Genomic DNA, 18233 nt, shown 5'->3' with positions numbered 1-18233 from the left:
GCTCCTCAAACACTAAATATCTGCTGTTCCTTTCATATTGAGCAGAATGACTACTGGAGGAATAAATTATCACTAGATAATATATTATCACTTCATGTGGTGACTTTTTATTGCCATTAAGAACAGTTTGCAGGAATTGGATATGCCTAGTTTAATGAAAAGAAGGATTGGGATGACATGATAGCAACGTTCCAATATCTTAGGGGCTACCACAAAGAAGAGGGAGTCAAGCTATTCTCCAAAGTACCTAAAGTCAGGACAAGAAGCAATGGATGGAAACTAATCAAGGAGAGAAGCAACCTAGAACTAAGGAGAAATTTCCTAACAGAACAATTAATCAGTGGAATGACTTGCGTCCAGAAGTTATAGGTGCTCCAACACTGGAGGTTTTAAAGAAGAGATTGGATAAACATTTGTCTGAAATGGTATAGGGTTTCCTGCTTGAGCAGAGGGTTGGACTAGAAGATCTCCAAAGTTTCTTCAAACTGTTATTCTGAGTAAAATTAATCTAAATCAGGAGTGTGCAACTCCAAATCTGTAGACTGCATTCAACCACCCAAAATCTAATTTATAGTCCTCCATTTCTCAAGCTTGGCTGGCTGGAGAATTCTGGGAGTTGAAGTCCACACATCTTAAAAGTTGCTAATATTGAGAAACAGTGTTTTAGACACAATCCTGTCATAAAGTAGTTTATTGTAGTAGTAGTAATAGTAGTAGTAGTAGTAGTAATTTATTTAAACTACTAATCTTGTAATTCAACTGCTACCATATCACCTGTATTTGGTGACAGAAAACAGAAATAGAAAAACCTAATATGGTGCTAAGGAATGTAATATATAAAATAATAAAGTAATGTTTAAAAGTAGTGAAGTCATGCTTTGAAGGAAGCTGTAGCAGTAAGGACTTGTAAATAATTCTTTCAAATTGCAGAACTTTAGTTTTGTGTCTGCAAAATTCCAAATCTTATGTTTTAGCTCTAAAAAGCAACTAAGGGACCCCCATCCAAATTAGAACCCAGCTGAATTTCTATTGCTCCAACTGCTCAAGGAAGTCACACCATTTTCCTCGCCTCTTTCTCACAGAACAAAATATGTTGCAGATACATTAAAATAGATTCCTGTGGCTCATCATCAGAGCCCAACAGTTTCCTGAAGACATTTCATTGAGCTTAAATATTTGCAAAGAATTTGATGCTCTTGGTTGCAAAATTATACAGGCCTGGCTTGCAGTTGCTTTGCCACTCGGGATGATTTGATTTCAGGCTGGCATTTTGCCTTTTATTGGCATTTGACAATGATGTGACATTTGCTGCATTCAGCTGCACCTGTCTGACTGCGTATGGCCAGAACAGCTATCATAAAAGCTAGAAATATGGTTTGGAGACTAGAACCATTAAACGGCTCCAGAATAGTAAAACAGCTTGACATTTAAGCCAACAGCTGAGCAGGTTGACTGTATGCACTTACTGTTCCTTACTACATATAAGTACAGAGAGTTACTACATGACTAGGATATCTCTTCCTCATGGTCAGACCAGATGTATCTATTAACTTGAGATAGTTAGAAGTAGAAATTCTCTTCCTGAGCTTTAATTGTATTCTGTTTGAAGTGTGGTCCTAATTACCAATTGCTCTGCATATTCTTCCCCCCCCCCTTATCATTAGCTATTTGAACTTCAGGAAGGATGCAAATAAATATGCATACTTTATGAAGCAGATATCATTTCCTGCCATGAGCCCTATTATCTAAGTTAATCTTCCTATATAGGGATGATATACTGGTAGGATATGCTGTGATTTCTTGCTATGCTCTATCATATCCTATGTTTTGTCATAGTAATAGTTGGCTGGGATGTCTTCCAATCATAACTGATGAGAAGAAAATGTTTTTCATACAATGCTAAAGTAAAGTAAAGTAAAAAAGTAAAGTAAAGTAAAGTAAAGTAAAGTAAAGTAAAGTAAAGTAAAGTAAAGTAAAGTAAAGTAAAGTTGAAGTAAGACAGACATGGGGTGGCTATAGTAATCTCTTGTATCATTCTATAACTCATCTTCTTTTAATTCTCCTGTCCCAGTTAATCATGACAGTCTAACAATTGATGTCTGGAACTTTTGGGAGTTGTGTTCCATAAAGGACTTCACCCGATCTGTAACTTTTCTTTCTGCATCTTCCCTTAGGGCTCCTGGACTGCTTCCTTATGAACCCTTCACAATGGTTGCAGTGAAGATGCTCAAAGAAGAAGCCTCAGCAGACATGCAGGCCGATTTTCAAAGAGAGGCAGCTCTCATGGCTGAATTCGACAATCCAAACATTGTCAAACTTTTAGGTACTAAAGGCAATCCTCTCTGTTTTCCCCTTCACATGGTAGATGTAAGTTTTGAAACGTGTCTTTAGAGGATTGGCTTAATTATATAGACGACCATCAAAGATGACTTACTGATGAAGGAGTTGGCAGTACCAGAACCTGAGGTTTGATCTGGCAAAACTTTGGATACATCTGGCTCTTTAGCATCCTGTGCAAAATTACTTGCAATTTTTGAGAGTCTTCTTGACCTCAACCTAACATTTCAAAGGGCCCCACACTTCCCTTCCCTTTCTTTCCATAATACAGTGCATCATTTGATAGTCTCGTTCTGGCCCTTCTCTGTCATTTCCCACCAAAGGCTATTGAGTGTTGCAATGAAAATCGGAACTGGTTTTCACTAGAAATAACACCTGAAGGTTTTGTTGTGTCTTCTTCTGGCTGAAAGGATTGTCTATATTTCAGCAGCAAAAAAGGAAAAAGAAAACAGGAAATAGACTCTCTGCTGGAGAAATGTGTGTGTGTGTTTATTAACACCATATTGGATATATTAGGAAAGGCCAAAGGGTTATGGGACTGCTGAGCATCCTTTGACCCAAACTTTCATGTGGACACTTTTCTTGGAGTCAGATCCAGATGTTTTCACACTGAGAAATGCTTACTTTTTCTTTAAAAGATAGTTGAAGGCACTAGCAAAAATTCAAACCCAGCTACTGAATGATGATTAGAAAAGTGTTGTAAAAGTATGATTAATATTTATGCATTTCTCAGTCTCCATTTTTTCCCAATTTAGTAATACTAATTTAGTATTTAGTAATACAGTTTAGTAATACTAATAGAGGATTGCATGTTCTGATTATACAATGAACAAAATTCATCAATTTGATGTCCAGTGCCCTCATTTAACTCACAAATGACTATGAGTTTGAATAATCATTGGATGAAGAAGAGTACTTTGTATACGCTTAGGTGATTCCTTGTTTTATCATTCACATATTCCTGGCATCCAAAGCTAATTACATCATTCAGTTGTGATTGAATCCATTGTTACTGGAAGCTAAGATGTTTTAAAAAGTGGGACCTGTTGCTATGGCTATTGAGAAAAATTCATTTTGGGTAATACAGAAGAAATTGTTTTTGGAATCCTTTTCAAGACAGAGGACAGCATCTTTGCTATTCTCAAAGGGGAAATGTAGTCCTGGCCATTTGTTTTGCAGGTGAAATTATTTCGTATTTTCTTTATGTTGCCTTCTCTTCCTCCCTCTTCTTTTTCTTCCTCTTTTACCTCCATCATCAAATGGTAATGGTATTTCTGTCCTACAAATAATGATCCTTTAAAACATCTGCTTTTCTTTAGGATAACTCTCCTCTTTTGCGGATTTAATTTTATTTATTTATATTTAATTCTAAGAATGTATATGGCTACCCATCCCATGGCAGTGATTTCATAGCAAAAAAAGCAAGCTTCCATTTGGTAGCCCAACCTGGCAATTTCCCAGTGGGTTAAGCTACGGTCCTCATCACTTCTTGTAAGCCAGCAATGTGTGGGGAGCATAATATGTATTCAATTGTGAGAGGAAGCAATGTACAGATAATCCTTGATTTATGACCATAATTGAGACCGAAATTTCTGTTGCTAAGTGAGACATTTGTTAAGTGAGTTTTGCCCCATTGTACAACCTTTCCTGCCACAGCTATTTATTTATTTATTTCATGTATTTATAATAAAAAAAAGCTATTAAGTGAATCACTGCAGGTGTGAAGTTAGTAACACAGTTGTTAAGTGAATCTTGCTCCCCCATTAACTTTGCTTGACAGAAGGTTACAAAAAGTGATCACATGATCCCGGGACCGTCATAAATATGAGTCAGTTGCCAAGCATCTGAATTTTGATCATGACCATGGGAATGCTGCAATGGTTGTAAGTGTGAAAAAGGTCATAAGCCACTTTTTTCAGTACTCTAGTAACTTTGAATAGTCACTAAATAAACTGTTGTAAGTTGAGTCTACCTGTATTCTGGGACATAAACTATGAGGAGAACCAACAGGTACTATTTTTTTCAACTCTTCTGTTTCCTGGCATAGGGAATAACTCTTGCTTATGAAATGATGCAAACAAATCTTGTTGATCTAACAGAGTTTCTTGGTTTCAGGGGTATGTGCCATCGGAAAGCCCATGTGCTTGCTTTTCGAATATATGGCGTTTGGAGACCTGAATGAATACCTGCGTAACCGATCACCACGCAGCCTCTGTAACCCAAACAACAACAACCTGGAGCCAAAGATCAGACCCTCCAGCCTGAATGTGCTCACTCTTTCATGCACTGACCAGCTCTGTATTGCCAAACAAGTAGCAGCCGGAATGGCCTATCTTTCAGAACGCAAGTTTGTGCACCGGGACCTGGCCACCAGAAACTGTTTGGTCGGAGAAAACATGGTGGTTAAAATTGCCGACTTTGGCCTCTCCAGAAATATGTACTCGGCAGACTATTACAAGGCCAATGAAAACGATGCCATCCCCATCCGTTGGATGCCCCCTGAATCTATCTTCTACAACCGTTATACCACCGAGTCGGATGTCTGGGCCTACGGGGTGGTCCTGTGGGAGATTTTTGCCTTTGGCATGCAGCCCTATTATGGGATGGCTCACGAGGAAGTCATTTATTACGTAAGAGATGGAAATATCCTGTCGTGCCCGGATAACTGCCCTTTGGAGCTGTACAACCTGATGCGCCTTTGTTGGAGCAAGTTGCCTTCGGATAGGCCGAGCTTCGCAGGCATCCACCGTATTCTGGAGCGAATGTATGAGAGGGCAATGGCTGCTGAACAGGTGTGAACTGTTCTCCAAAGCAAGGGACTCTCAATCTGAACCCTTCAGGTGAATTGGATAACAAATCTGAGAATTCCCAGACAGACTACTGTAGCCCTATACAAGGGGGGCGGGGGAATTGGGTTGGGAAAGACAATTCTTGAAAGCAGCATGTCCTTTCTTCTTTCCTGAATGTTTACATTTGGAAAAAGAAAGAACTTGCACTTACCACATCATCTGTCTTTGTCATTATGTTTCAGGCAATGTTTCCCATAGGAAAGTGAAGCAGGGTCCAAAAAAGACATTGTTGTAACTTTTTTAATATATAAATAACTCATTATCTACATATCATTTTTAGTTTAAAACTTTCAAATAAAACTTTTTCCCGTGCCTCGGAATCCAATGTGGCTAGACATCAAAACGGATACAAAAAACAAAATAACAGTCAGCTAAATCAGTAGCAGAACCTCAAGTACAGAATGAGCTGAAAGAACAGACAAGCCTCAGGTGTCTCAGGTTTCAGACTAATTCTGAAAACCCAACTCCAAACAATTTAGAGCATATCACTGTTGATTTTACACAGCTGTCTCTGTATATAGTTGTTTTACCTGAATCTGAGCATTCTCTGATCCAGCTTTGAATCCTATTCTGACTGAAAGGGCCTTTGGACAGTGGTCTTTCCTGTTCTCTCTTAGATTGTTTAATTGATGACATGAGGGATTGTATTTGAGACCACTACTGTACCATGGAAATAGTAGGTTCCATCACTGCATGATTTCTTGGTGAAGATGTAGGGACGGCTGTTCTAATGGAGTTAAATGAAAGCCACAGCTATAGCTTGGAGGTTGGAATGAAAATGGAAGACATTGTGCAGATCAGGTAGAACCTATGCTTATGAAACAAAAAAGAAACCTGTTTGGAGGTGGGAAAACAATTGTGCAGTGAAAGTGAAAGTTTGCGCAAAGGTTCCTGTTTTTAGTTCATAATCTAGTGATTTGAGGATATGAACTAATTTGTCAATTTAGAGGGTGTATTCTAATATCTGCTGTTCCACCTTGCCACATCTTCTAATTTGACTTTTCCCAGAGATAGGAATTGAATGAGTGTTAGCGGTTATACCAAACAGTGGTTTTTATTATTGCCAATTTTAGTTTAACTATCATTCTAACAGATATTTTGATTCAAGGAATGGTGGTTGCTGAGTCAAATGATTGACCGGTTATGTGCAGGCAGATAAGTGTTAACTTTTAGCAACCACGTGGATAGGTTTCCCCTCCATGATGATCTATCCCTAATATGATCCCTTCAGAGCTTTTAATGATACATCCATTGCCACTGTAATTCAGTATATTCTCCTTGTTGCTGATCATTCACTTTTTCCCTTTCCTTAACTTTTCCCAGCACAATAGATTTCTCAAAAGAGCTAGTTCTTAGTAAAATATTTCCAAAATATGATAATTTAAATCTACTCATTTCATCTGCAGGTGAAATCAATTTATTCTATGATGAATACCTTTGTTTTTTTTATGGTCCAGGTGTTTTTAGGATTATTCTCCAGCACCAAAGTTCAAAAAATGTCAATGCACCCTTTCTATTCTGCTTCTTCAAAATCCAACTTTCTTTTCCATAAAGAATCTATGGAGATTCTCAGTCATCCAGGTCATGGTTGTCCCAAAGGTGCTTTTTCAAGAGGCAACTGGATTTTCTGGTTTTCTTTGAGGATGTTTAGCTTCTCATCCAAGAAGCCTCTTCAGGGAATACTATTTCTTGCCCTTTTCTGATACCTCTAGTTGTAGACTTTTTATGATATCTGAACATTTTTTCCAAGGCTTTCATGGTTGCTCTACCAAGTGCTAATATTTCTCGACTGTTTATTCCTTCACTGTTGATGGTTGATACTAAAAGGAAGAAACTATCCACCACTTTGATATCTTTGTTGCCAACTCTAAGGCTAATAGTTCTATTCATGCCATGAATTTGTTTTGTTCTCCAGTTAACTTCAGTTCATTGTTTTCACTAAATTGAAAACTAGTGGAGACAGGAAAGAGGCAACAATGAATTCTACTTCTAATCATGTTTCCATACATTCTCACACTCATTCTATACCCCAAATTCATCTTCTTAAAGGACATTTTGTTTAAAGCTAGATTCAGCAGGAGGTCTTGCTATTAAGAATTTAAAAACAACTGGTTGCATTTTCTCTTTCTGAGATACCTCACAAAGCTGCCCATTACCAGCTCCTTATTTTTCTCACTGAATCCCATATATGGCTCACATACTTCTAGGACCGAAAACAAACACCTAGATTACCATATTTTTCGGAGTATAAAACACACCGGAGTATAAGACACACCTTAGTTTTGGGGGAGGAAAATAGGGGGAAAAAATTCTGCCTACCAGGTATTCATCTGGCAAGCATCCTTAGTCTGGTCAGCTTCAGCACATTAATTTGCTGGTTTTGAGCGCGCACTTTTTATCCCCTGGTGGGGGATAAAAAAACAGCTTCTAAAGCACAGCTGATCTTCAGTGAGAGAAGCAATGAGAAAAGCAGATGAAGCCCAGAGGATCGCATTGCGTGCTAGTGCCTCGTAGGTGCTGAAAAACAGCTTCTAAAGCACAGCTGATCTTCGGAGAGAGAAGCAATGAGAAAAGCAGGTGAAGCACAGAAGATAGCTTCGCTCGCTAATGCCTCGTTAGGGCTGAAAAAAAGCTTCAAAAAAGCTACATTCGGAATATAAAACACACCCAAATTTTCAGCCTCTTCTTTTGGGGGTGGGGAAGTGCGTCTTATACTCTGAAAAATACGGTATATGGCCATAATGCCACATTTTTTGATGGATGGATTTCTTAACCAAACATCAGTGCCCTGTTGGAGGCTTTATTAAGAATGGTGTCATACAAGTTGTGAAAGGTAAATAAATGTTTTCACAGCTTTTTTTTAAATAAAGTCTTCATTGGTATACTGTGAGTTGGCCTCATCCTGGTGACTTTTGGCGGTGATGTAGTGGTAGAGTTGAAAAGAAAACGTGACTCTTTCTAGCCTAGCATTCCAACCTTTGTGGGATTAGTGGGAAATAGAGAGTCGAAGTCTATGATGCTTAGTAGCTTGTGGTTGCAAAGCAAAGGAGCTTCTAACTGTGTGGAACACAACTTCTCAGGTAACTGGTCCAGTATATCTGCAGAGCTCCAGGTTAGGAAAAGTGCTGAAATCCTTTCTTGCAAATAAGAGGGAATAAACAAGGACAAATCTTGTTTTATATCTTTCAGTGGTAAATACTATTATACGGATAGATTAGGAGCTATTGTTTTGATTAAATACTGTATCAATTTCAGAAATTTTATTGGTTTATCCCAATATAATGTAAAATATAAAAGAAAATAGTGGGGAAACAAGGGAGAGAGACGGGAAGGGAAAAGTGTAGGGCAAGGGAAGAAAGAAAGAAAAGGTGTTGACTTCTGACTCCTTTTGGTGCAGTAGAATAAGATAATAGCATCAAACGTCAACTTTTTACTATTATGTAATAATATAGACTAGCCATTTCAATAACAACAAGCCTATCTAATTGGCAAAAGCCAAAATCAAAGCTTCATTTTTTTCCGCCTCAAGCACAAAGTCCAAAAGCAGTTTCCAAGTAGAAACAAAATTAATTATGTTCTTTTCTTTCATCAGAGAAGTCAATTTGGCCATCTCTGCTAGCTCCATCAACTTTTGCAGCCATTCATCCATTGTGGAAATCAACGTGTCCTTCCATTTTTGCGCATAAAGTAATTTTGCTGCCAACAGCAAACAGTATTATATAACATCAAAGTACCATTTTTTATTCTAAAATCTTTTTCCATTAAACCCAAAAGAAAAGCCTCTGGTTTTATCTTTATATTCACTTTAACAATCTTCTGCATTAAGATGTGAATCCTACTCCAATATTTCTTTGCTTTGTCACATGTCCACCGGATTAAATACTGTCTCAAGGGGAGTTTAAATTGCCTTTCTGTTGCCCTTTTATAGTTTTATCTCTTTTGGGTTTGAATATTTGAATAAATCTCATGTTATGTTCCCACCTGTGCCATTTGAACTTATAGTGGTAGATGGAGTTCATTTCATAGACTCGATTATTGCTGTTTTACTGATAATATATCAGGTTTCTGAATTAAGATATCAGTGCAGTGCACATCCCAAAACAAGAAATTTAAAGTTTATGCTTGGATTTAAATACTGGATGGGGAATCCAAGTGGAATCCAGAAAGGGTCAATTGACAAGTTTTGTGGTGAACCTAAGCTGCAACAATCAATATCTGTTAGTTTTGTATTACCAGATATCATGCAAATCAAACACCAAGACACAAATCAGAAACAACTACTCTAGAAATTGGTCATTACCACCTGCTATTTTGTTTAAATATGAATGCAAAGGATCTCACAAGCATGAAGAGCACAATTTTTCAGGCAGCTGGGATGGACATATTTATACAATAAGACATATCAGAATTTTCAAAACCAAAGTCTAGAGTAATTAGGGCTTTTTGTATTTCATTAACTGGGAATTGATGGGGAGGTACAAGTTTTCCTTTTTCCATAGCTTTGCCTACCATTGCAAAGATGCCATATCAAGGGTTAATTCTGGAAACCAATGTATGCAATGTATAAACCTGTTTCTAGTTTTATAACTTTTGTTTCATAAAATATAGAAATAAACTTTATTTTACATTGAGATTGGAGACTTATTTTGAATGGCATATTGGTTTTTTCCCCCCCAAAGGTGACATTTATGAAAAGCAAAATATAATCTCCTTTCTGTGTCCATGTACTAATACATTATCACCAGATTTGAAGCAAACCCCCTCCCTCTGAAGGTTGAGGAATGGACTCAAAATATATTTATTTATTTAGTCAGGCCATTAACAATCTTAATATTTATTTTGTTTTAGAATTCAGGGGGGGATTGGCTTTACAGTTCTTATTTAAATGTTTTATTATTGTTTTTGTAGGATTTTTCTAGGCCACCCATAGCCATTAAGGAACTGGACAGCGTATGAACTTGCTAAACAAACAAGCAAATATATTACTTTTTTTAATATGAAGAATTGTGTTTCTGCAATCTGGTTGGTTAGTATCAGACTTCCAGAGTGCAGTCCTTTGGAGCTATGAGTTGATGACCTCTGTTCTAAATGATTTTTCTTACAGCTGATTTTATATTTGGTTTTAATACTATGGGAATTTGTCCCCAAAGAAAAGGTCATGGGAAGATATATCAGATATTTCTGCCTAAAAATTCAGCCCTGCTCATTTTTATATAGATGTGGTATCCCAGAAGCAGTCACCAAATAAATATCAGTCACTGATATCATTGTTGCAAAATTTTGACTGCCATAATACTTCTGGGACACTCCGCCTACAAACACTCATATATATAATCTACCATCACAGAAAGCATGAATGGGTAGCAACTGTAGTTGCATACTGATTCACAACTTATGAATGACAGTTTTACGTGTGGTTAAAACTCAACAGCTACTGTTGAAATGCTGCAAATATAAGCTCATTTCAGGCCTCGTATATTGACTTTGACTGCAAGAGGAGTACATGGTATGTATTGACCAGGTGCAGAGGGATAGTTCTGTGTTTCAGTCATAGAGGACTTTGAATTTTTGTGACTTTAGCTGGAGGATCAACATCCTGTGTAAACAAATAGCTTGGTGAAGAGCTGATCCAGTAGGGTTAGTGAATGAAAAGAGTATCATTCATTCTCCTTGGCAGTGATATCACTGACTTCTAAATTTACCAGTTGTAATTTGGAGCTGGGTTTAGTTCATGATCTGGGATGCCAAGAAATGAGACAGGCGGGGTTGGATTACAGAGGAGGAGGGTGGGGATCTTGAGCCCAGCGAGCAGAATGATACAGCATGTCTCCAAGAAAAGAACAGGAAGTTCTTAAAGGTCCAGACATGTGACGGTCTGTTGAGGAAAACGCCAAGTGCACTTCACCCCTGGTGAAAAGTCTGCAGAGCTATGGAATGGCTGGAAATCCTTTCATATCTGCTTACAATCCCACGGTAGCTGATCCGAGAAATAGGGTTTAAATTAGGGTTTAAATTGCAACTATGGACTTGTAAGGCCCTAGAGACAATTCCTAATAAAATGATCAAAAAGACTTCATTTTTCTGATGCAATCACAGAAAGGATGAGTTTCATCTGCAAAAGGAGCGTTCACATGAAATCTCACTTATCATTCGAATAATTGAATATTTGTGCCTTGAGACATGCAAGGTTGGCCTTAGGCTAAGGCTGAGTAGGCACTGGCCTAGGCTGCCAAAGCTTAAAGCAGCGGCTCCCAAACTTTTTTTGGCTTGAGGGACAGGTTTCATGCAAGACAATTTTTCCATGGACTGGAATGGGGGAGAAGAGGAGTGCCAAACCTAGATCCCTCCCATGTGCAGTTTAGAGTAGAGTTTGCGCTCCTATGAGAATTGAATGCCAAATGATCTGAGGTGGAGTGAAGTGGTAAGGCTAGTGCCGAAGAGCAGCTGCAAATACAGATGATTGGCTCATCTGCAGCAGGGGTGAAATCCAGCAGGTTCTGACAGGTTCTGGAGAACCAGTAGCGGAAAGTTTGAGCAGTTCGGAGAACCGGTAGCGGACATTTTGAGTAGTTTGGAGAACCGGCAAATACCACCTCTGGCTGGCCCCAGAGTGGGGAGGGAATGGGGATTTTGCAGTATCCTTCCCCTGCCACGCCCACCAAGCCACACCACACCCACCAAGCCATGCCCACAGAATCGTAGTAAAAAAATTTGGATTTCACCACTGATCTGCAGCTGTGCGGTCAGGTTCCTAAAAAGCCACAGACCAATATTGGTCCATAGCCTGGGGGTTGGGGACTCCGGCTTAGAGGATCCTGCAGTACCCTTCTTTGAGAATCATTCTAAAAATGTAAATCTTCAATTGACGGCAGACGATGCCAGTCAACGTGGCCTAAAGGTGCCATATATCTTGAGCCAACATCAGATCAGGGACAGGGTTCCAGAAGGCAGAAAAAAATAATGAGCTGCTGTTTCAGGCCTATCATCATTTAAACCATTTTGCAATAGAATTGTATTATTTTACCAAAGGGTTTTACAGGATCAGATTAGGGAATTACCCAATCCAAGAACTTATTTTGTATGGTGGAAAGCCCCATGATTCTGGAAATATGTGGCCAGTTACAAATAAAAATAGACATCAAGGGCACAGCTTTGGACGGAGCGTATTGCCTTTTCACAGAATGCTTTTAAAGATAAGCATACCTTTTCTTGGATTGACTGGAGAGAACTTGGTCCAGCAGAGATGCACTGCTCATCCCCGCAAGCATATCATTCTTGCTCAAAGAAACACTGACCGATCTCTGATCTTCTGATGGGCAGAAGCTACTGTTACTCAATCAAGCAAATCAGCACAACATTCCTTTGGTCAGAAGCACAACTCATGATATTTGCTGGAAACCGTATTTCCTGGAATATCTGACAAAGAAAAATACCCTTTTAGGGATTGGCACAGGATCTTCTAATGCAAGCTGCAATGTTTCAGTTGCAGTCCAGTTTTATTAATGACTTCCATGACAGAGACCATGATGCCAAACTAATGAGGCTGTTGTTTATTCCAAACCATATGTTGACTCAGCACAATGTTGCACAAATATTTTTCTTGGCTAATTTACTGTGTAATTAAGCACCCATTTTGAAACAATGTTTCTACTCCCCCCCCCCATCCCAAAGAACAAACGGAATAAGCCCAAGAGTTTCCTAATTTGGCAGTAGTGGTTAGGTTTTAGAGGATTTGGAAAGATAAGGCTCTGTTTTTTAAAAAAACACAGCGTATAGATTATGGAATCAAACTGATGATTCCACAAAAGCTAACAAAAGAATCCCCCCCACACACACACTGAGAAAAGCTTGTTTAAGCCTCTTCCCAACTTGACATCCTCCAGATTCATTGGGATTATAGTTTCCAAAATCCAGATGATTAACTTGGAGATCCTATTTCTTGAGTTCAAATTCAATTTTGGTATGTGTACGATGCACAGCAGAGTTGAGGAGCAAAGAAAGGGAAGGGAGGGCATAAGCAATCAGAAAGAATTATAGAAATCTGTTCTGCCCCAGCTATGGACACCAAAGAACGCAGCACACACAAAGTCTGTACAAACCTTAGTTTACTAAATTAAATAAGTTTTTTTTCCAAACAAAGGCTGTTAATTAACTTTCTTAACATCCTACAAGAATCCAAAGAATAAATAATCTCAATCTTACTATGGTTGGCAGAAAGCCCAGAAGCAATTTACAAAGAACTAAGATCAAGGCACGCAGGAGTGTGAATGGTTGTTCCCTGTAAATTGCTTCAGTCGGCGTTCCTCTTTAAATAGGCTAAGGGAGTGGCCAATTAGCCCCAAGCCTTACTCTCGAGGAGACCTCCTCCTGAGGAGCCACTCCTGCCTTTTGGCTGCTCTGCGCGCCTGTGCATTGAGAAGAGGCTCCTTCTCTTCGTTCTCGTCACTTAAGGGAGCTTCTGGAGGTTCTGAAGGTCCTGGCTGAATCCCCGCCTCTGGCACCACATCTTCTCCAGCCTCATTGTCCGACTTGAGTGCCAGCTGCACAGGCTGCTAGCGCAGCACCACACCAGCCTCCTCGCTGTCCGAATCAGCCACCAGCCGCACAGACCGCGTATGGGCCACAACAAAATCAATCTGCATTAATAACTTAAAAATAAAATCTTTTAGCCCATTTTGAAATTCAGTTTCTACTTTAAGGAAGTATAGGCAGTCCTCGATTTACAATGGTTCATTTAGTGACTGTTCAAAGTTACAACAGCACCGAAAAAAGTGACTTATGACTGTTTTTCACACTTATGACTGTTGCAACATCCCCATGGTCACATGATTTACATTCTGACGCTTGACAAGTGGTTCGTATTCATGACAGTTTCAGTGTCCCGGGGTCATGTGATCCCCTTTTGCAACCTTCTGACAAACAAAATCGATGGGGAAGCCAGATTCACTTAACAACCATGTTACTAACTTAACAACTGCAGTGATTCACTTAACAAAGAAAAGTATTAAAAGGGGACAAAAGTCACTTAACAAATTTCTCACTTAGCAACATAAATTCTGGGCTGAATTGTGTTCATCGGTCGAGGACTACCTGTACACATTTCACTCCTGTCTTCTTTTCTCAAGCCTCACCATGACTCCGTTGCACCCTCATCATGCTCCTTCCCCTACCCAGCAGCAGCCAATAACCTCTCTGCTGATCTGCTTGTGAGTATTCTGGAATTTGCAATTTCCTGCCAGATTCTGCACTGGTGTAGTTGCCATCAGGATGACTATGGAATTTGTCTAACGATGGCAATTGGGTTTGCAGGGATTGCTGTCACTAAGTGATATGGTCACACTTTATGATCATATCTCTTACCAATGGAAATTCTGGTAGCAATTGCAGTCATAAGTTGAAGACAACAATTTCACATGCAGAGAAATTAAATGCCGGTTACACAAGCATGATCCATGTCTTAGTGCTATCATCTTCTAGTATCAACAGAATCTATTGTTTTTCTTTTGGTGAGTTAGTGCAATTGAACAAGCTGAACCTTTCCGATGGGCTAAACCTCTATTTTTTTTTTATTGTATTAGGATAATTTTTAAAAAATCTGTTCTTTGGCATCATAAGGTGAGTTGACCTCATATTGCTTCTTGCTTTCCAAGAGAAATATAATAATCTATCATGTTGTTCTGTTTAAAAGGAGCATTCCACACAGTTTATCTATTCTTATTATTTAATTTTGTAATGTTTCCAAAAGATTTTAAAGAAAGTCTCCATTTTAATGTGGTCCTGAATTCAAAAGACCATTTTCAAAAAACAAGTATTCCACAATTTTGTATGACCTTCCAAGACCACACATGTCCCCCCCCCCCCGTGGGCAATAGGCAGGTTTCCCATAGCAATTTTGATTGTAAAATTAAAACCTATGTTCATTTTACTCTCTTTTAGCCAGCCCAATAATAACAGCAATTTAAAAGAGAATTAATGTGGAATATACTATGCCAGTCACCTTTCTTTGTAACCTAAGAGCAGCAGTTTAAGATAGAAAATGAGGCCAAGTATAGTTAATAGGAAAACCCTGTGCAGTTACAGATACTCCTCAGCTTATGACCATAATGGAGCTTCCCCATTATGTAATCGGTTACGGTGTTTATATTTAGTAGCTAGAGCAGTGGGTTTGTGCAATGAGCCAGAAGACGCAATTATAATTTACTGGTTGGAGAATGCTGGTTTCTGTGTGAGGCAATCTGTGCTGTGATTGGTTGTTGTGGGTCTGGAGGGGGAGTTTCCCTTTCTCCCCACATTTTTCTTCTGTGTGTCTTGTATCCTCTGTGATTTATCTCATGATGCTCCAGTTTGTCTAACTATCTTGTTTGCTGTAAATATAGATGTAAAATATATTTATTTATATAAAACTACAAGTTTGTGTCGGCATCTCTAACTTCGTTTGGACATCTGCTGCACAATTCCCTGACAGTCACATGTTGCAACCGCCATTAAGTGAAGCATCTCACTTAATGACCCCCCTCATCCTTACTCTCCCCAATGCAAATGAAAGTGCCAGTCATTAAGTGGAGCACAGTGTGCCTCAGGGGTGTGGGAGGCTCTTGCAGGCCTAGCACATGACCGGGCATACCTGCCTGCACTGGGCCTCCCAAGGCTTCCCCCATCACTGAGGCATGTGGTGCTTTGCTCCCTGTCTCTTGAGGTTCCACAGGCCTTGGCTGGCTCCCAAACCTGCTATTCAACTGGCAAGGGAACCTAAAGCTTGTCAGCAGAAGTGACCAGTACAATGGCAGTTGCAGTGAGGGAAAGACAATGTATCAGTTGTAACTTTGAAACTGGGTTATAAATATCTTTTGGAGGGTCTAAGATAATTTCTATTATAAATCAAGAACTACCCATACTTGAAAACAATTTCCAAAAGTGGTTAATGGAATCTATTCCTGCATCAATGAGTGATGGATTTCATATTGCTGTATGAAATGTTGCACTAAGTCAACCCAACAACTGTATTTCGTTCAGATGTTTGCTCCCCTTTAGTCAAGGGAAATTCACTGGAGTTGTGAAAACAGTCAAGACACTGGGTGCATAACCAACCCTCCTCCGTTTTAAAGTACATTACACCCATGTCAGAAAGAGTCATGGCTTCAAATATTCAATCAAGCCCACTTTCCTGATTTTTTTGGCCTCTCCTGAAAAGGCCCTTGTCTTTAATTCTCTCCATCTGTAGAGGTTGTGGAGAGGAGGCCAAGAATCCCAAAATATGAAGGAATATGGAATATGAATGGCAAGATTTGGCATTTTTGTTGGAATATTTTGTAGGAACATTGGCCTTAGAAAGTTGCATAAATGTCACCATTACATGCTTAAACAACTCAGTCAATGTATACATACTAGGCTGACCTATGGATAACCTCAGCCTTTATTTTGCTCTTAAGAAATTGGGCTTTGACAGAGGCATGTGGGAAACCACCAAGTTAAAGAATCTTATGATATACAGTGGAATAGTTCAAATCCCAAGAAGGCTGCATGGATTAAAATGACATGCATTCTCAGAATATTTTTGTGCCAGGTATATTTAAGATGAACCTTTAAAGAATTTAAACAAAACTGTAACTTGTATCCATAACTATAAAATTGAGCTTAAATACAAATGGGATTCTCTGAAGAAGGAAAGTATATTAACTAGAATGGTCAAAAGAGCTTTCCAGTAATTGTGGTTCAGGAAAAAAAAAACTTTAAACCAGAAACGGGGAGATTTTATCTTCTATTTATGGCTGAAATACAGCTCTCAGCATCCAAAATCCCTGGCGGTGGTTGGGATTGCTGTGACTGTATTTGAGGAGACATGAACTTATCAACCCTGTTTTAGAATTAGCACAATTTTCCATATCTGATAGGGATATGTGCAGATTTGCAGATATGCACATTTGCAGTTGACTACACAGGAAAAGTCCATTTTAACTAGAGCTGACAGAAATAAGTCACTTAACATTTTGAAAATGTCCAGGTGTGATTCCCTTAACAACTTTAAAAAATATGGCAAAAAACTCCCCATGACTCGCTTATCAACTGCCTTGTTTAGCAATAAATAAAATAAATAAATAAATAAATAAATGTTAAAAAATGGATTTCATTTCTGAAATACAATGTGCAAGATCATATAAAAGGGCAAGATGTAGTAGGACGAATTCTTGGATGCAAATGGTCATATGCTCCTTAACCATGACTTTAAAGAAAAAAATCTTGACCATGTGGTAAGTAAAACTGGCCTGTCAGTTTTCCTCCACCCAGTGTGGGTTGCTCAGAGGACATGAGTGGGTAAAGAAAAAAAGAGCAGCTTTGAAAATGGCTTTTGGCTATCAAGTAATGAAGCAATGCTATCTAAGTAAGAAACAGCCCTTGAATAGGTCTTCTCGGCAATGGCCACCGTGCTCTTTTGTTGGAATACAATGTAACAGGATTGAGCTGAATTTGGGAAAGAAACTGACTTGAGCACCTGAATGGAAAGTTGGGATATATTGTAAATTAATCAATCATGAAGAAATTCCAGGTCTTTAATGCTAAAAAATAAACAATTCCCCATTAGAGACCCAAAGAGTCAAAAAAGCAACTCCATGTATTTTTTTTAAAGGGCATGTCAAATTGTTTGTAATTTTCTGTGTGAGAGAATGATGACATTTTGTATATGATCAGTGAGAGGATAAGCAAATGTGTCTTCAGACAGCTGTCTAAACTGTAAAGGAAATCTTGCAGTTGTTATGAAAATGGAAGGGCAGTACAGAACACGCCTAATATAGCAGAACTCTTGCCTTGCGCTAGACAAGAGATAAAACTTATGCAATGCCTTTGAGAATTGCAAAGGATCATATAAATAAAAAGGGGAACGTTTCCAAAATAGCTCTCCTTTGGTTTAAAGGTAGCATTCTGAATTAAACTGGTACTTACAAGAAACTGAAAAAAGCTGAAGTATTGAGTACTTTGGCAGTATGTGCATAACGAATTTCCTGAGTTCACCCAACGGACTAGATTAAACCTGAGCTAGGTTCAACTGCT

The 18233-nt window shown here is 38.8% G+C and overlaps 1 protein-coding gene across 2 annotated transcripts in view; it reads left to right on the top strand.

Moving 5' to 3' along the window:
- The window catches only part of MUSK (muscle associated receptor tyrosine kinase), a 44787-nt gene extending 35890 nt beyond the window's left edge, over nucleotides 1-8897 (top strand). The window contains exons 8-10 of one of the 2 annotated variants that reach the window (XM_060690417.2): nucleotides 2175-2323; nucleotides 4453-5177; nucleotides 8779-8897. In XM_060690417.2, the coding sequence (XP_060546400.2) occupies nucleotides 2175-2323; nucleotides 4453-5135 (832 nt within the window). In that variant the 3' untranslated portion in view covers nucleotides 5136-5177; nucleotides 8779-8897. Of the gene's footprint in view, nucleotides 1-2174; nucleotides 2324-4452; nucleotides 5499-8778 lie in introns of those variants that run through there. The other variant, XM_034410567.3, reaches the window with a different exon arrangement.
- Nucleotides 8898-18233: the final 9336 nt, after the last annotated feature.

The sequence above is a fragment of the Pantherophis guttatus genome, chromosome 2, assembly GCF_059756535.1.
Source record: "Pantherophis guttatus breed Tessera chromosome 2, ASM5975653v1, whole genome shotgun sequence".
In the NCBI taxonomy this organism is placed as follows: Eukaryota; Metazoa; Chordata; class Lepidosauria; order Squamata; family Colubridae; genus Pantherophis; species Pantherophis guttatus.
This window is presented reverse-complemented; position numbering and strand designations above follow the sequence as displayed.